We start from the raw sequence: 16,858 nt of genomic DNA on the forward strand, positions 1-16,858 counted from the left end.
GGTTTAGCCAAGCCGATTAAGCCTTAACTGGCATGGAAACTGGTTTGCCCAAAATTGGTTCAGTTCGGCTTGAGCCATTCCAAGCCGAGCTCAGACACGGTTAAGGACGCTCCAGCCTAAACCGAACCGAACCCGCCAAACCGTTTGGAAACGGTTTAACGGCTCGGGTTTAGGCTTGAGCCGAGCCGTTGCCGAGTCCAGGTTCCAGGGCTTTCCAAAGAGGACGAAGAAGAAGAAGAAGAAGAAGAAGTAAAAAAAAGGCCAAAGACGAGTCTAACGAGGTCGTCCAATGGGGGAGGGCCACGTCATCAGATTTGAAAGAAGAGAGAGACAGAGAGAGAGAGAGAGAGAGAGAGAGAGAGAGAGGAGAAAAGCAAAGAAAAGTCCCAACAAACAAGAGGGTGTCAAAAGATTGGTGAAGAAGCCATTGCCACAGACAGACAGAGAGAGAGAGAGAGAGAGAGAGAGAGAGAGAGAGAGTAGAGAAGGATTTGAGAGGGAAGGAACAGAGCATGTGGGGGGAGAGAGACAGAGAAGAGAGAGAGAGAAAGTCGAAGAATTTGTTTGAGAAAAGAGAGAGAAACAGAGGATGTGGGGGTCATAGAGAGGAGAGAAGAGAGAGAAGTAGAAGGATTTGAGAGTGAGTGAGAGAGGCACAGTGTATGGTGGGGACAGAGACAGAGAGAAACAGAGGATTTGCTGGAGAGAGAGAGAGAGAGAGAGAGAGGATTTGGTGACAGAGATAGATAGGTGGAGGATTGAAAAAACATTTAGAGAGAGAGAGAGAGAAACAGAGGATTAATGAGTGAGAGCGAGGAATTTGGGTAGGGATAGAGAAATAGAGGATTTTGGGCAGAGAGAGAGAGAGAGAGAGAGAGAGAGAGAGAGAGAAGCAATAATGTAACATGTGCTGCTAATAAAGCAAAGAAAAGGTATGGATCTCCGAAAGGAAGATTCTCTCTCTCTGCCCTTCCTCTTCTTCCTCTTCTTCTTCTTCTTCTTCTTCTTCTTCTTCTCTCTTTTTGGATTTGTCTCATATATTTTTGTTCTATTTTGGCCCTCACTGTCGACCATAACAACAACATTTTGGATGGGATGGGTGGGGATGGCCCATCTTTTTCAACCCCTTTACAACGACGCCTGGCGCACTATGGAAGGATTATACATATTATATGAATCATATACTTACATGTATACATACATACATACATGCATACACATACACATACACATACACATAACACTTCTTTTCCCTCTCACCGCATTTCTCTTCCTTTGGCTTCTTCACCTCAAGATCTTAAGGTATACCACTATTACGCACATGTATGCATTTCTATACCCCTCCACCTCCACCTCCACCTCTTTATGAGGATCTCCCCCCCCCCTCTTTCTCATACAAATTCTGTTTGCTTACATTTTTTTTTGAAGGTTTCTATTGATCCATCATAGAATTTGGGCTTCTTATTGAATTCGAATTTCCACAGTTTTTAGCTTCAAATTGAACCCGATCACTGCAATTTAACTTACTGCCCTTTACTTTGGTGGGTTTCATAATTTAAACTTTTGATTGAGCATCCCTGTATTAGAGCTTTTCAATGGATTAATTTCCTTGGGTTTCATCTAAAATAAGTCATAATATCATCATTTTATGCATAAGGTAGTGATGTTATTGTTTATCCGGGGTTTCATCATTCTATGCGTAAAGTATTGATGTCATAGTTTTCTCTGGAGGTTTCTGACGCATAGAGACGCAGACACAGAACATATGCATATGCATACATGTACATATACATATATGTAATATTTATACGCATATACATACATGTACATGTACATGTACAATACACATGCATATGCATACACATGTACATATACTTATACATTTACATATACATATACATATACATATACATATACATATACATATACATATACATATATGCATCCATATCCATATGCATATGCATATACATGGTAGATGTACGTGTACATGTGCACATCATAGTTTTCCAGGTGAATTCTCATTGATGTGATCTTAAGCTGGCATATTTGTACCTTGTACAGAGATAATCAATGGATCAGGTAGAAGACAAAGTCACTAAATCTTCCTCTGACAACCTGAATAGTGCTTATGAGAAGACGGTGGGCGGTGGATGGGCAATCAATGGATGGCAGGGTTCTATTGATATGAGGAAACAGATTTTTTGCAATAGGTCTTTGAATATGAAAAGTATTGTTGCTGTTGGATTTGACATGGATTATACTCTTGCTCAGTATAAAGCTGAAACCTTTGAGACAATGGCTTATCATGGAACCATCAAGAAGCTTGTGTTTGACCTAGGATATCCTAAAGAGGTTTTTACTCCTTTATTATTGTCTTTTAAGAAAATTTACTGTTGTGTAAGAATATATGCCACATGGAGTTTGTTCAACTTTCATTCAATTTTGTCAATATCAGAATATATGTCTTTTAAGAAAATTTACTGCTGTGTAAGAATATATCTGCCCATTTCTTTCTTTCTATACACACATGTGTGTAACGTTCTTATGTGTCCTCATGATGTTTGTCACGTGAATATTCCCTTCGACGGCTCAGATTTGGACATTATGGCACATGAGTGGATGGAGCCATTGTTGTATCTCTTAATAAGGAAACATTGTTTTGTTATTTCCACGTTTATGTAAAGTCGAGCACTATGGTGTACCTATCAGGCACTATATGCTGATCTTACAACAACCTTCTGTATGATGACTAGGAAACCTTTTTAAGGAAAAATGGTGGTTTTTTGAAATGTTTTAAAGATGCGTGCAAGATTTTAAAAGCTTAATTGATAGATATGATTTTGTTAAGAATATCATGTAAATATCCCACGTTTATACTAATTTTTAATTGGAAGACCTAGACAGAATTTTAGATATATGCGTGTGTATTTCAATGTGTATATACTTGTCTTTTGTATAGGGCAAGTTATACTGTATTCACTCCCATATATCCATTTTGTGAGTTTATGGAAATGAAATAACACATTTCTATTGATCAAGTGAATAGACATTAAGAAAACGAGACTTGATGGTTAGAGACAGAAAATTGTTTCTGTGTTTCAACTAACTATATAGCAAAACATTATGACTATTACACCTCTATTTGTTGCAGTTGCTGCAATGGAAGTTTGACTGGCAATACATGGTACGGGGTCTTGTTCTTGATAAGCAACGAGGAAATATCTTGAAGGTAAAAATCTTCAATGTAGCAAATTCTTGGTAAATATGTTTTTTTTTCTTTCTTTCTAATGATATACAGAGAACAGTAATGAAATGTCACACCACTGCAAGTTATAACTGGTATAATTTGAAAGACATTTCTGTAGCCCATAATAAAATACAATTAATTCTAACTTAGTTCTTGGTTGTTAGAAGTGATGAAGGTTGCATTGTAATTTTTGTGCATTCCCAACCCTAGATAGGGCTGTATACAATGTCAATATGCTCATTACTGTAACCAAATGTTGATGCAAACTGTGATTTAGCATGACCCTGTTCCTCTGTTTAGCCGATGAATAACGAAATGTAGAGACCATCCTATCTTTTGGTAGATTTTTATGAAGTTTTTTTCTTCCATTTTAATATTTCAGGGTACTATTGCAGCCCTAGTCGCATGATGTTTAATTTACATTATGTTGTTGCAATTATGAAACAGTTTCTCTCTCATTTTCCAAATTATTCTCATTAGCTATAGAGTATACAATCACGTATTTTCCATTTATACTATGCTAGCTGTATGATTAGACTGATTAGTTAATAGTAAAACTTTGTAAGGTGTGCAGCTTAAATTGCTGCACATATGTAGATGATTTGAAGCATGTTGGTTTAATGATAGCTTCCCAGTTTAATGCAATATTATCTTGTGCTAATATCTAAATTGGTAACACATTAAACCTTTTTTATATGAACATTTGCCACAAACATGTATTGTTTTAGAAATAGGAATGGAATTGTTGAGCACCATAAAATCATTAGATTATAAAGAAGAGACTTGTCAATGTAGGGTTACTCAAGAATCCACACATTGTACTGAAGTTGTTGGATTTATATATCATAAATGGGTTTCAATTTCTATTCTGTTTTCTCTGGGGGCCTTTTTAAACTATGATCCATTCCTTCTATACTATATATTTCTAAAAGAAAAGTGGATTTTTTATCTGGGCATTTTTGAATGTATGTCGCGTGATGTATTTGCAAGTGAGAGTCTTTGTATTATTTAAACATATATATGTGATTATCACAGGCTCCATTATTAGAGAGCTTAACAAGCTCTGTTTCTCTGTTGATTTCCAGATGGACCGTCACAAGTATGTCAAGGTGGCTTATCATGGTCTCCATGAGCTGTCTAGGGAAGATAGATTGACAATATATGGGAACAGTCCTTTACAGCAAGCTTATGATGAACCTGATTATGCTCTAATTGATACACTCTTCTCTCTGGCTGAAGCATATCTTTTTGCACAACTCGTTGAATTTAGGGATCTGAACCCTGATAAAATTCCAGTAGCTTCTCGGTATGTTTTTTGTTGCATAACTGAACCAAACTGCAATCTGTGTGTGTGGTTGTGTGTAAAAAAATTTGTAACTCTAAACTGGATTTTTTGGGTGATGTATATAGGGCGAAGCCTGATGGTGAACTCTCAATTCCATTCAAGTAAATATCCAACTCACTCAGTATATTGAAGGAGTGGTTTGCTTGAAATTATAGAAACTAAACAGTAACCTTATCCACAGTAATACAAATTGCATAGATGCTGCAAGTGTGTCAAACAAACAACACAGTTGTCCATGTTTGATAAAGCAATGAGTAATAAGCCAAGCAGAAAATTATGCTTTTTAACCTATCTGTAATGTAGGACTTGTTCTGTTATATAGCATGTACGTATCTCCTCATCAGATAGCAAATCTTTTATGCTGATACAAGTAAGAAAGAAGCAGATGCTATGAGGTCCGAAAAAACTCTAGAATGAGAAATCTGAAAAGATGTGAAAGAAGTATAGATGCCATCTTGGGGCCAAAGGAGGCTAAGTGATGCAGAATCTCAAAGTGGATTAGAGAAGGATAAAGAGAATGTGTTGTAGCATTTCCAGGAGGAAAGTGTTTTAAAAAAGCTCCATAATGTTTTTAGAGGAAAATGAAGATCTGCTGTGGGGGGATGCAATGATGGAATTTTTTAAGACTACATGCTATTGTGTGCCATTCAGTTTTAAGCACACAAGCAAATGCTCCACCCAAAAATGACGTATGAGACCAAAGCATTTTTACAAATATATAAAACTCACATAAGGTTTCGTTGTGTCCTGCAAAGGCATGCCATTGAAATGAACCTGTATAAGATGGAAAATGGAAGGGCAGCTGACTCAATAGAGATGTTTAGACTTGATTAAATGATTTCGAGCTGAGGTGAATATTGAATAGTAGACATGTTTTGTTATTAATGCTTGTATGTAGGGAGGGAGAATCCGATCTAGTGAATCTGCATATGAATGAGATGTCTGTAATTACTTGAAAAACGATAAGATGGCCATGGTAAGCTCCACCATGGCCAAAAGCTCTGTAGCATCATACCGGAGTAGAAGCAGAGTGCATGGGCAGATGATGGAAACCAAATGTGCTATTGACTAAAAGCAGAGTCTAGAGCTAGCATTGCAACTCCAGACCATTTTGTCACCTTGATGCCATTGTCCTATTTTGTTGATATAAAAAAGGTTGACACTTTTTGGATGAGCTGATTCTATAGTCTCATATGGAAAGCACACGGATTTAATGGCTGACTTATGTTATGGGGAGAGAGCAATTAGTAGGCAAGAGGTGTGACTTATCTTATTTGATTAAGATTGAGATAATAGGAGTAAATAAAAACAGTGAACAAAATCTGATGTTTGCTGCATAATGAAACTGTGCAACATGTACTGCCTTTCTTGGCTATAAGAACAGCATGTCGTATTTGGGCAAGATCGGAATGATTTATGTTGGAGCCTCATCAACAGTTTCTAAATTGGCATGAGCATCTCCTCCTTTGTATCAAGTTCAAATGCTCTGGTGGAACCCTTGGAGAAAGAGGTCAAATGTGTTCCTTCAAATGACATTGGATGATGTCTGGGGTCATCATTTGAGATTTCAGGAGTGCATTTGTTTTTTAAGAGGAGAATAATTGTTGCTTGTGCCTGATCTCTAGGAAACAAGTGGAGAAGTAAACAGTGAACTTGGAGATAATATAGATATATAGCAACAAAGTTGCATCTGATAAGGACTAAACTAGTTTCACGTTCCTTCTATGGAATAAAGAAATCTTTTTCGGATTTGTAAATGTGTTCCAAACTGCTTTTACTGTGGAAGCACGTATACATGATCATTTCTGATTTCGTACTTTAATCCGTCTCTCAGGTGGTAAATCTGAAGGTAATTCATGTGAAAAAAATGTCTGAATATTACTTGAATAACTTGAATAAAGTCAAAATCGAGTAAGTTTTAATGCCAACTTGAATAACTTTAAGAACATCTACCTTGCTTGTCTTTTTCAAGGTAATAAGTAAGACACAGTTATAATACTATTCAAACTTTCCTATTTCATATTGTTTCTACATCAGAATACAAAATTAATGGTTAGGGTGGTATAATCTTCCTCACAAACATTGTTGTCCATCGCTAATAAAGGAAGTTATGTTCGTTTATCCTAGCTGCACTAAAAAGAGTGTTCAAGTAGTAACATATCTGAAATATCCTTGGTGTAGTTTATGTGGTTTTTGGTTTTAAAAGCTGTTTCTCTTTGTTAATAAAATTGTCATAAATCAAATTACTAATGTTTCTAATTCCTCCAAAAATGAATTTACAGCTTTTCACAAATTTACAAGGATATAAGATCTGCTGTTGATCTATGCCACCGCGATGGGACTCTCAAACAAGCTGTGGCTGATGATCCTAGCAAGTAAGATAAAGGTTAAATGTTGCTTTACGTGTTTTAAATGTGCAATGGTGAATCGTTTTTTAGCTTGATGTATATGAGATTGTCTTTAAAACTCGTATGGATAGGTTTGTTTTTTCCTCTCATCCATTATAACTTGATGTTTGTGAGCATCCAAATCAATTCTGTTGCCTATTCTAGTGTTTGAAAGAAGAACATAAGCATCTTTGGCATAGCAGATTATAAACTGGCTGAAATCTTCTTGAGATGTACTGCATTTACAGATCACACTCTCTACTGGAAATTTAACTTGTCATATTTAATGAACAATTGGTCAAATGTATTGTAATTTTAATCCAGAGCTGTGTATGTATCATTTAGTAGTATATATGCATTCAAGTGTGCCATGCACTGTCTTGATGTATCTCGAAATATTTGATTAGCCAATGGAAGCAGTAGTTTGCTTAAAATGTAAATTGAACCTTGAACTCCACTTGTTAGATATCTTTGAGAATCAATTCAAAGCTTAGAAAAAGTTGCTTGATAATATGCCCTCCTCATAATGCATAATCTGCTGAGCTTTGATACAAAGCTTTTCTCATTTGGTAAGAATCTGCAAAAGGACTTGGTAAAAAGAGCTTGAAATATGCTCCCTTGATAATGCAGAATCTGCTAAGTTGTTTGCAGTATTGTCTTTCTGTGTAAAGAAAATTCCATTGTTGAATTGACCTTTTATGTACACAATCAAATTCATACATTGAAAGCCGCAAGTGTACATTAGAGTATTTTGCTTCTGGCTATGCTTTCTACAATGTGAAGCTCATATATGCTTCATTTTTGTTTTAAATGGACCCATTTTTTTGCATTGCAGGTATATATATTTTGATCCGCAGGTTATTCCCATGTTGAAGATGTTGAGGGATTCCGGGAGAATCACATTCTTAGTAACTAACAGGTAAGTTTCACCACGACTTAACTCTTAAAAGATATAAGTTTTGAACAATCTGACCTGTAATACTAGGGATAATTCAGGCCCAATCTCTAAATTAACACTCCAGTCATACTTTCATATGTGTTGTCAAACACATGAAATGCTTGCAACTTGAAAGCATTGCAAGTCCAAGGTTCCTTCATTTTTCAGACTACAATCTGTTTATAGTTGAATAAGAGAACTCAAAAATCAGTTATCTTATATATTGTTGAAGCATCTATTATGAATCATGATTGTACACCCAAATGCGTTTTACAAAATCAAAATCCAGGAGAGAGTGAGCATAATAAGCTTGTTTGACAGATCTCCTTCCGTTAAATACTTGATAATCAAAGTCTACCATATCCAATCAGCCCATTTATTAACATGCATGATGAAAATTCCGCGCCATTCAATTAAACTAAGAGAATCTAAACATATAGAAACTTGAGCAATGAGGTAGAGAGTGCTTTGAGCATTGTGATATAGTGTGTAGGATGTAAAGTTACATTGTAAGGCAATTTATGAGGATTATTTTTGGTCTCACTTGAGACTGAGTTAGATTGTTTTTATTTAAGTTTGTTACTTATTTCTGGAACCATTTTCAGATTTAGTGAAGTTTTTTTTATGTTTTTGTTTGGAAAAGTCTTTGGGATTATACACATGTAGCAATGAATTACCTTTGTGGAAAAAGCGGGTCGGCTTGTGGCACACCTAGGGATTTTGAATGGCTAAACTACTTTGATCTCATCATTACCGGAAGGTATTTCTCAAAATAAATTTTTTTAAGGTGGTAATATGTTCCACTTTTTTATTCCACCTGTTTTAGTCTTTATTTCTGATATAATCACTTCCATTTTGTCCCAGTGCAAAACCAAGCTTTTTTGCCGAAGGAAGTAAGGCAGGGCTATTTGAAGTAGACATAAAATCCGGAATGCTTTTGAACACTGACAATGGTACTCCGTTAGCACAGGTGATTGTTATATTTCACCTCTTTTTTCAGTATTATTGATTTCATTAATAGACGAGTATTATTGATTGAGTGATGAAAATAAAATGCGTGATATGCTAAAATAGGTAGGTGATATTGACGTGAAGAAAATATCTTTGTCACGGAATGGAGTCACACAGGCATGCCGAGTCTTTCAGGTGCTTTTCAATGTTTTATCCAAATCCATTGTTTTCTTTCAGTGCCAAAATCACTGTTCCATCAAACATTAAAAATAAAAAAACACTCACTTTCAGGGTGGAAATGTAAAGCTCTTGCATCGGTTGCTTGGAATAGACTCAGGTTCACAGGTGGGTGTATAAGCGCATTCCTTTTCAGTTATCATGTTTTAATGCTTTGCTTCAGAACTTCAAATATGGTGTTGCATGTTCATCCTCCATATTCATATATAGATCATGATTTTTTTTGGATTGTGTCAAAAAGGTTTTATATGTTGGAGACCATATTTATGGAGACATTCTCCGCAGCAAGAAGCAACCTGGTAAAGTTTGATGTAAAATAACTCATATACAATCATTGTTTGTTTTTTCTCTGTATTATTATTAGGTTTCATTTCTTGATGATAATTGAGACGTGTATGAAAGTGCTCTTTCTTTGTTTAAGGTTGGAGGACAATGCTAGTGATTCCAGAACTTGAGAAAGAACTCGAAAGCTATCATCAGACTGCACACACTCTCAAGGTATTTGTTATGTTTCTGTTTACTGATGCCCAAAAACATGATTTTGTAATAGATGTTTCAGTGTGTGTTTTCTCCAATAAAAACAGATGTTACGATTATTACGGGAGAATCTTGATAGTATTGAGGATGAAATGCAACACTTGCAATGGGATATCAGGTGTGTGTGTGTTCCCCTTGAGGTCCCATTAAAGTGCAAATTGAAAGTAAAATCTATAATAAATAGTGAGGAAAGTTGTTCACACATTTTGAGATCAACTTCTTTTGATGATGTTTTAAGTCGGTAGAAATCAAATAATGTGCTTGATTGATGATACAATTCTTTCATCGAGTTGACTTTTATACCATTTCATTGAATAAACGTATTTGTGACATTTTTAATCATTTTCTTCAGTTTCTTTGTCAATTCTTTGTATGCTCACATACTTGGTTTAGCTGTGGTTTTTCTGTTTCATGGACTTACAGTAGTTGGGATGTTTAAGCTTTTTTGTCTGGCATTGCATTTTTTTGTTATCTTTTTTGCTAGGTTTGGTGAAGGACTTGATGACAGTAAGGAGACAATGATTACAAAGAGGGATAAATTACAAGTAATTGTTTGAAGATTTAGTTTAATGGGTATTTTAATTGTGCAAATGTATTCACTCGCTTGCTGAGAATATAAAAAAATGTGATTCATCAGGTGGAGCGGGACCAGTTTCGGGATTCACATCGGCAAACTCTCAGGGAATGGCATGAGACAGTAAGACGAATTCTGTTTTTATTGTTCTTTTTTTCCTTTTACTATTTTATGTGGTCGAATTTAGCCTATGCTTATAATATAAGCATCACCAGTACAAAATTTTACTACTTACTAATAAATATCCAAACTTTACATGTCTTATGGTGACTATTGACTGAGTTTTAGACTAAAAAACATTTGAGGTAATGTAGAAAGCACATCCAATATGTCTTCAATGTATAAAATCTTCAGAAAGCATTTTCACTAAGTGTGTCATCCTTCTAATTATGAAGTTATTTTTTTATTGTTATTGTTATTGTTATTATTATGATCTTCGTCTTATTGTTGTTATAATCATTAATTGCAGTTTCATAAGACATGGGGACAACTCATGAAGACGGGCTACCAGAACTCCCGTTTCGCACATCAGGTTTAAAAGAACAATTTTTTTGTTTAGTTCTATGGAAAATGAGAACATGGTTAAAATTTTCCTTGCCATTCGTTTTTTTCATTGAAAGTATAATAACATTACTTCCATGATATGATTTACTAATGCAATAGGTGGAGCGGTATGCATGTTTATACACAAGCCAAGTGACAAATATATGTTATTACTCGCCTGATAAATGTTATCGCACGAGCGAAGATTTTATGCCTCATGAGATGAAGAGCTTGGGAATTTGAAAATATAATCTCATATAGTTGCTAATTCAAAACAAAACTGATTACTATATACTTAACAAGAAAGAAAAAAGTTCCATGGCAGAAGCCCCGACTAAGAAATGTGGAAATGTATATTGTTGGGCATTGTTGTAGAACCCATGTGAACTTCACTCTAACATTGTATTTCTCAATGTATCATTTTTTTTTCTTCTTCTTGAAATGTCAAATTGTTATTTCTTTCTCATGTCACTCGCATGGGCATGAGAAAAGAGCATTATTATGGAAGGACCTGAGACCTCATTAAGAATAAACATTGCTTAAAATGATTAATTGTGTTCATTGTAAGAAATTTTCATAAATTGTAGCTCCAAATATAGTGGGGAACGGTTTACAAAGTTTCCATACAAAATGTTCTGGTGGAGGAATCTCATTTGTAAGATAAACTTGTATATATCTATATACATATACATGCACGGAACATGCATACATTGTTAGAATACCAAGCAGCAATGTATGCACCATAATCCCTCTGATCCATTTCATGTGTGCACCTATGGAAATGCTAAGGTCCTTTTCAGCATTGTGTGCTTAAAATGGTAGTGGTAATTTTGTACTATAGAAATGTGACAATGACAATGTCGTAATGTCAAATATTAGGAGCTGATTAGTCCATAGTTATATGAAGATGTTATTCTTTGCATAGGCCAATAAAATCAATACCAACAAAACCCAAAGTTGTAGCTCTATGCTTTTCTAATAATAAATGTGTTTGATTCTTAATACTTTGCATATATTATCAGCAAGCACATTAATAATCACTCCTTTAGCATCTCATAAGGTACAAGTAATATGCCAAGGAAAGACATGTTATAAACTTATTGCATACAAGGATTTCTGAATTAAGCTAATGAGGGTGAATGGTAAGATTTTGAAGCACCGCAAAGTACAATTCATTGAAATCAACTACATATGTGGGTCTACTACCCATAGTTGTCATGTAGAAGAAGAATTGTAAGCATGGTATGGTCCAAGATCTCTAATTTTTTGCAAAATATTCTTATTATTTGAAGTTCACATAATATGTTATGTTGGACACTAATACGAAACCACACAAAGATTTAAAGAATGATGAGAGTTGAACTCACAAATTGAATTAACATTTTTTTTTCATTAGCTTTGTAAGAACAACATGGAAATTACTTTGTTATGCCATGATGACAATTTATTGCAAGGGGATACTTGAATTAGTTAGTATTCTATTACACCATGGTAATAATTTGTCACATTCATGACTTTCACAAGTAACTTATGTCCTAGGGTATTAAAGGTGCGAGGAAAATGTTAGTATCTCATGATTCATGAGCTACTTACCTTAATGTTTTATGTTTAATAGATCATTGTTGACATGACTACAAATAGTTACATAATTTAATCAATCAAACAAATACCAAAACTAAACATTCTAGAAGCCATAAAAGCATTTCTATTACTAGACGTCAATGATCTTTCAACTATACCCTCCGAAGGTTGCCAATATTGGTCTTCGAATAGCACAAATTTAATGTCTAATGTGTTCGAATGTGTTCGAGGGAAGGATTCAGTTTACAACCTAACTTTAGCATTGACATGACAATCAAAAGGTGTGATAGTACACACACATGTGCATATTTCCTCGGGAGATCGTAAATGAAATATACATTCATTTATATTATTTACTTTGTATTTTCAACAACATCAAGCTTCCTATCATACCCATCCTAAACCATATTAAAAATTGAGATTGGAACAACGTCAAGTTTGGAACATGTTAGTAATGAGTGCTACCCAAAGATGTGAAACTAAGCCAATAAGTACCTATTGCATGCATGGTTCGAACTCTGCTTTATGGAACTAAGGTTTATGGAGGAAATATTTCAACAAGCTCATGGAGTGAGTAGTTCGAATGTAAAACAAATTTCTACAACGTTATTTAGGGGTTAGACCTCAACCTTGTACCCTATAATACTACCAAACACGAGAAGAGTAACATAGTTTTATGCCCTTCAAAGAGTTTACAAGTACATATTGAAAGGACAATGTGTGAAATTTCTTTCATTCAACTAAGTATCAGACATATGGAAATGGTTTTCAAGTTAAATCATTTCTAGCACGTTGAAGAATATTCGTATGTGCATTTAAAGGGCATAAAAGGAATAGGAGAAAATGTGTCCAAGGTTTACTAAGCAACACCAGGACGGAAGAAGCCTCCATACATACAAATTATTGCAATTGCATTAATACTACTCCAACAAAAGTGGAGAACAATCTAACACGAATTTGAGTATTGCTATTTCAATTTACAACCATATTAATACTCCCATATTGGAATTTTTATTGGGGATGGTTGATCGATGCCCCCACCTCCAAAAACTCATATTGAGTAGAGGTAGAAGACATCACATCACAACATTGACAATAGAAATTAGGGCTGGATAAATACTGACCAAAGATAGATCAAAGGCAACATGTACAATAACCATTCGGTTAAGTTCGCACTTCGAACGCATGGGTGAAGTGCGCACTTAATCGAGCTGCGCATTTATGGGTTTTCTGAAAAAATTTGGGCCTTTTTGAAAATTTTTAGGTTTTCTTGAAAATTTTTCCCTTCTTTGTTCGTATCATATGTTTCTTCATTAGAAAAGTGATTGATTAATGTGATATAATTGACCTGAAATGTTTATGGTTTTAGCATACTCTTGTTGGATATCACTTTTTCCCGATTCCATATTACCTTGAGTTTTTGCCTTTTTGCTAGGCCTACCTAATGAACTTCCTTGGATATGATGAGATTTTTCTTTGCATTCTCTTCCTAGTGGTGGGAGGTTTGAGGAATTGTAGTAGAAATGGAGATGGAGGAGATCGGAAAAGAGAGAGGAGGAGCAACGGAGAAAGCATAGGCTGGAACAGAAAGAAAATAAACGAGATGTACAGAAAGAGAAAGAGAGGGAGGAGGGAGTGAGGGAGTGAAAGAAAGAAGGAGAAAATTAAGAATGACCGAAGGCGGTGACGGGACTAGGTGGCGGCGGCGGTGGCGGGAGGAGGAGAGCAGGAGAGAAAGAAACAAAATTAAGAAAGTGAGGGAAGGAGAGAAAGAAAGAAACATAATTAAGAAAGTGAGGGAAGGAGAGAAAGAAAGAAACATAATTAAGAAAGTGAGGGAAGGAGAGAAAGAAAGAAACATAATTAAGAATGAATGAATACGGAAAAGGAAATGGATAATTGGGTTAAGTAGGAAAGTTTATTTTCTTTAACGAGAATCAAAATTACCTACTCACAGTTCTACACACACACATACAACACATAACACGCACACAAACGCTACAACGGGAGAGACCAATTCTAAGATTTGGTTCTTTTTTCCTTGCATTTCCAAGAGACCCCACCCACCATCACGTAACAAATTCTTTTAATTCTTTTAATTCTTTTCTTTTATTGTTTTTTGAATATTTGGAACATAGTTTTAATTTCGTTTGATGTAATTTCATCATGAACAATGTAATTTTTTTGATTGGGATTTTGACCTCTATAAAAAGCGCACTTAATAGAATGGTGCACTTAAGTGGGCACACACTTAACCGAATGGTTACTGTATTTGCCTCAACGCACTGGAATGACAAAAACTAATCACATTGGAATGCCTTACAGATAACTTTCCATGACCAAAAGCACTCAAAGAAACTTGGAATGTTCACTAGAGATATCTCAACAAATTGGAGACAATCATAAAGAGATTTCTTAAAAAAGAACTTAAAGAGTCCAAACCCAACAATAGGTAGCTAGCTAGCCAATGAAAACAATATTCCAACCTTCCCAGTATTTGAGCCAATGGATAAAATAACAGTCATCCATGTTATTAGAGAAGACATTGAACAATTAAAAGGATTTTCCATATAGTGCATTTGGAAACCCAAGTCAAAGATTGTCTCTCGATTGATGGATAAAAGTTCTTATTGATTGACACGTCCATGGGAAATAGATAATTGTTTAAAAATGACAATGAATAGCCTTCATCCAACAATAGTCGTCCTCTCCCTTTCTTGAGTCAGTGGGCATCCACATAAGATGGAACTATCACGTCCCTACAGGGATTTGTACATAATCATCTAATTTGTAAAATTTTATAACTAATGGAAAGAGTTTTTTTTTGGAAAAAAAAAAACTGAGAATGACTGATTCTCCTTTCACTTTAGAAATGTGAATTAATGGAAGACCCAAACTGGGAAATTAGGAATAAAATGTGGTTTTTCATCTCAACTTTTTAACTTTACTTTTGTTATTTGTTCTACCATTTGAAGAGTGTTTTGACAATGTTGCACTTGCATGGACATTAATATATCAACATCGTCATGTAAAAAGCACATTGAGGTTGGGTGATATTTAAAAGTTCACTCTTAACTATGTCTTTCTCAATTTTGTATGAAATTCGACATGAATGTCTCATGCATGTGTCGTATATTGCCACGTCACAACACTCCAAGGACTTGGAAGGCCAGTAAAGGTAGACAAAAGTAAAAGAAGAGTAATTGTTATCAATGTCAATTTCCTTTTCACATATAGAAGTTGTGGAGTTGAGAAAAACCTATTCTCAATGATTATTCAACATAAATTTATATTAATCTCTATATGAATTGATTGAATGTGAAGGGCGAGCCACATAGTTCTTATAGTTTATCAAAAAGACTATTTATTTCTCTGGAAAAAAAAGACTATTTATGATTCTTTGCTTGCTTCTCCCCCCCCCCCCCCCCCTTTATTAGACATGTGCATCGATGTACAATAAAGGACATAAAATTGAAATTGGTCATGAATATGTGGAGAATGAATCTAATGAACCAAAATGTGCTGTGTAAAATGAATGAAAGGATATGATGTAAAATTTGGTTTCCTTTTTCATGGTTCATTGTTTTATGTTATAGCCAATATAATACTTCAGCAACACTATTAATTCAACCAAAGATATGATGTTGCCCTAACATTGGCCACTATTAGCGCCAATCAAATATAACTCACATGATTCTTATGTGATCAAGTACGTTGTAACTTTGAAGTGAAAGGGAATAAAGAAAAAAGGAGATGAAAGAATGGATGTGCCACTAAGAATAGATGCATTAGGTTTAAAGCGATGCCAAATGTGTTCAATAGTTGTTTCATTGTAATAATATACTCCAACATCCTAGTGAATTTCTAGTGTCCAATTGAACATTAGGAACTTCATATTGTCTCTCTGTGTTTTTTGAACTTGCTCAAGTTCGAAGTTCTAGTTTTAATCTTCATATTCTTCTGTGTTAAATTAAACTTTGGTAGTACTTAACGTGAAGTTTCCAGTTGTTCTCTTTGTAGTACCCCTTTCGTGTACGACACTAGACTTGTGAAATACTTAAAGTGGCCTAGGTTTCTATTGAACATTGGTAAAGATGTCATTATATAATATTGGCCCCTTGGTTTTTCAAACTCTTCCAAGTTCGAAGCTCCCAAGAACTGAAGTTTTTCACGTTATTCATTCATGCATCTTCTGAATTTATGCGTTGTCGTACAACGATATTTCTAATACATATTGATACGACCAGGGTAACTCTGATTAGTGTTTGATAGAGAGGCCAAAATTGAGTCATGGGTACTTGAGTCGACAGACAAGTGGCACATATTGATCTATGGGACCTCTTAAAGGGCACAAGTTTTCTTTTCTTTTTTGATGTGTATCTCCTCCGTAAGGAAAAAAGGGTGAGGAAGACACCCACAAATCTAAAAAGACTGAGGAAGGCTTAGTCTATAGGACTCTATACATATACATATAAAGAGTGAGGAAGGCATGCTTTTATTATAGCAAGGAGAGATA

The 16,858-nt window shown here is 35.0% G+C and overlaps 1 protein-coding gene across 3 annotated transcripts; it reads left to right on the forward strand.

Moving 5' to 3' along the window:
* The first annotated feature begins 1,198 nt into the window (after positions 1-1,198).
* LOC147852968 (HAD-superfamily hydrolase, subfamily IG, 5'-nucleotidase) lies at positions 1,199-11,268 on the forward strand. Of its 3 annotated transcripts, XM_087333040.1 has the most exons (19): positions 1,253-1,302; positions 1,485-1,541; positions 2,065-2,355; positions 3,155-3,232; positions 4,336-4,556; positions 4,661-4,696; positions 6,878-6,970; positions 7,818-7,901; positions 8,563-8,679; positions 8,784-8,889; positions 8,994-9,065; positions 9,162-9,215; positions 9,349-9,406; positions 9,529-9,605; positions 9,692-9,762; positions 10,129-10,189; positions 10,282-10,341; positions 10,688-10,750; positions 10,882-11,268. In XM_087333040.1, the coding sequence occupies exons 3-19, from the start codon at positions 2,074-2,076 to the stop codon at positions 11,002-11,004; spliced, it is 1,656 nt and encodes a 551-aa protein (XP_087189166.1). In that variant the 5' UTR covers positions 1,253-1,302; positions 1,485-1,541; positions 2,065-2,073; the 3' UTR covers positions 11,005-11,268. The 3 variants fall into 3 exon arrangements, with proteins under 3 accessions (XP_087189165.1, XP_087189166.1, XP_087189164.1); XM_087333039.1 differs by lacking the exon at positions 1,485-1,541 and having other exon boundaries at positions 1,199-1,302; XM_087333038.1 differs by lacking the exon at positions 1,253-1,302 and having other exon boundaries at positions 1,383-1,541.
* Positions 11,269-16,858: the final 5,590 nt, after the last annotated feature.

The sequence above is a fragment of the Azolla caroliniana genome, unplaced genomic scaffold, assembly GCF_043228905.1.
Source record: "Azolla caroliniana isolate FFs.n. ecotype wild unplaced genomic scaffold, voAzoCaro1.0.p SCAF_17, whole genome shotgun sequence".
In the NCBI taxonomy this organism is placed as follows: Eukaryota; Viridiplantae; Streptophyta; class Polypodiopsida; order Salviniales; family Salviniaceae; genus Azolla; species Azolla caroliniana.

Coding starts and splice junctions, on each gene's coding strand:
- LOC147852968 (XM_087333039.1), top strand. CDS start 2,074: ATGGATCAGGTAGAAGACAAAGTCACTAAATCTTCCTCTGACAACCTG. Junction 4,697..6,877: donor GAACTCTCAATTCCATTCAA/GTAAATATCCAA, acceptor ATGAATTTACAG/CTTTTCACAAATTTACAAGG. Junction 9,763..10,128: donor CACTTGCAATGGGATATCAG/GTGTGTGTGTGT, acceptor CTTTTTTGCTAG/GTTTGGTGAAGGACTTGATG.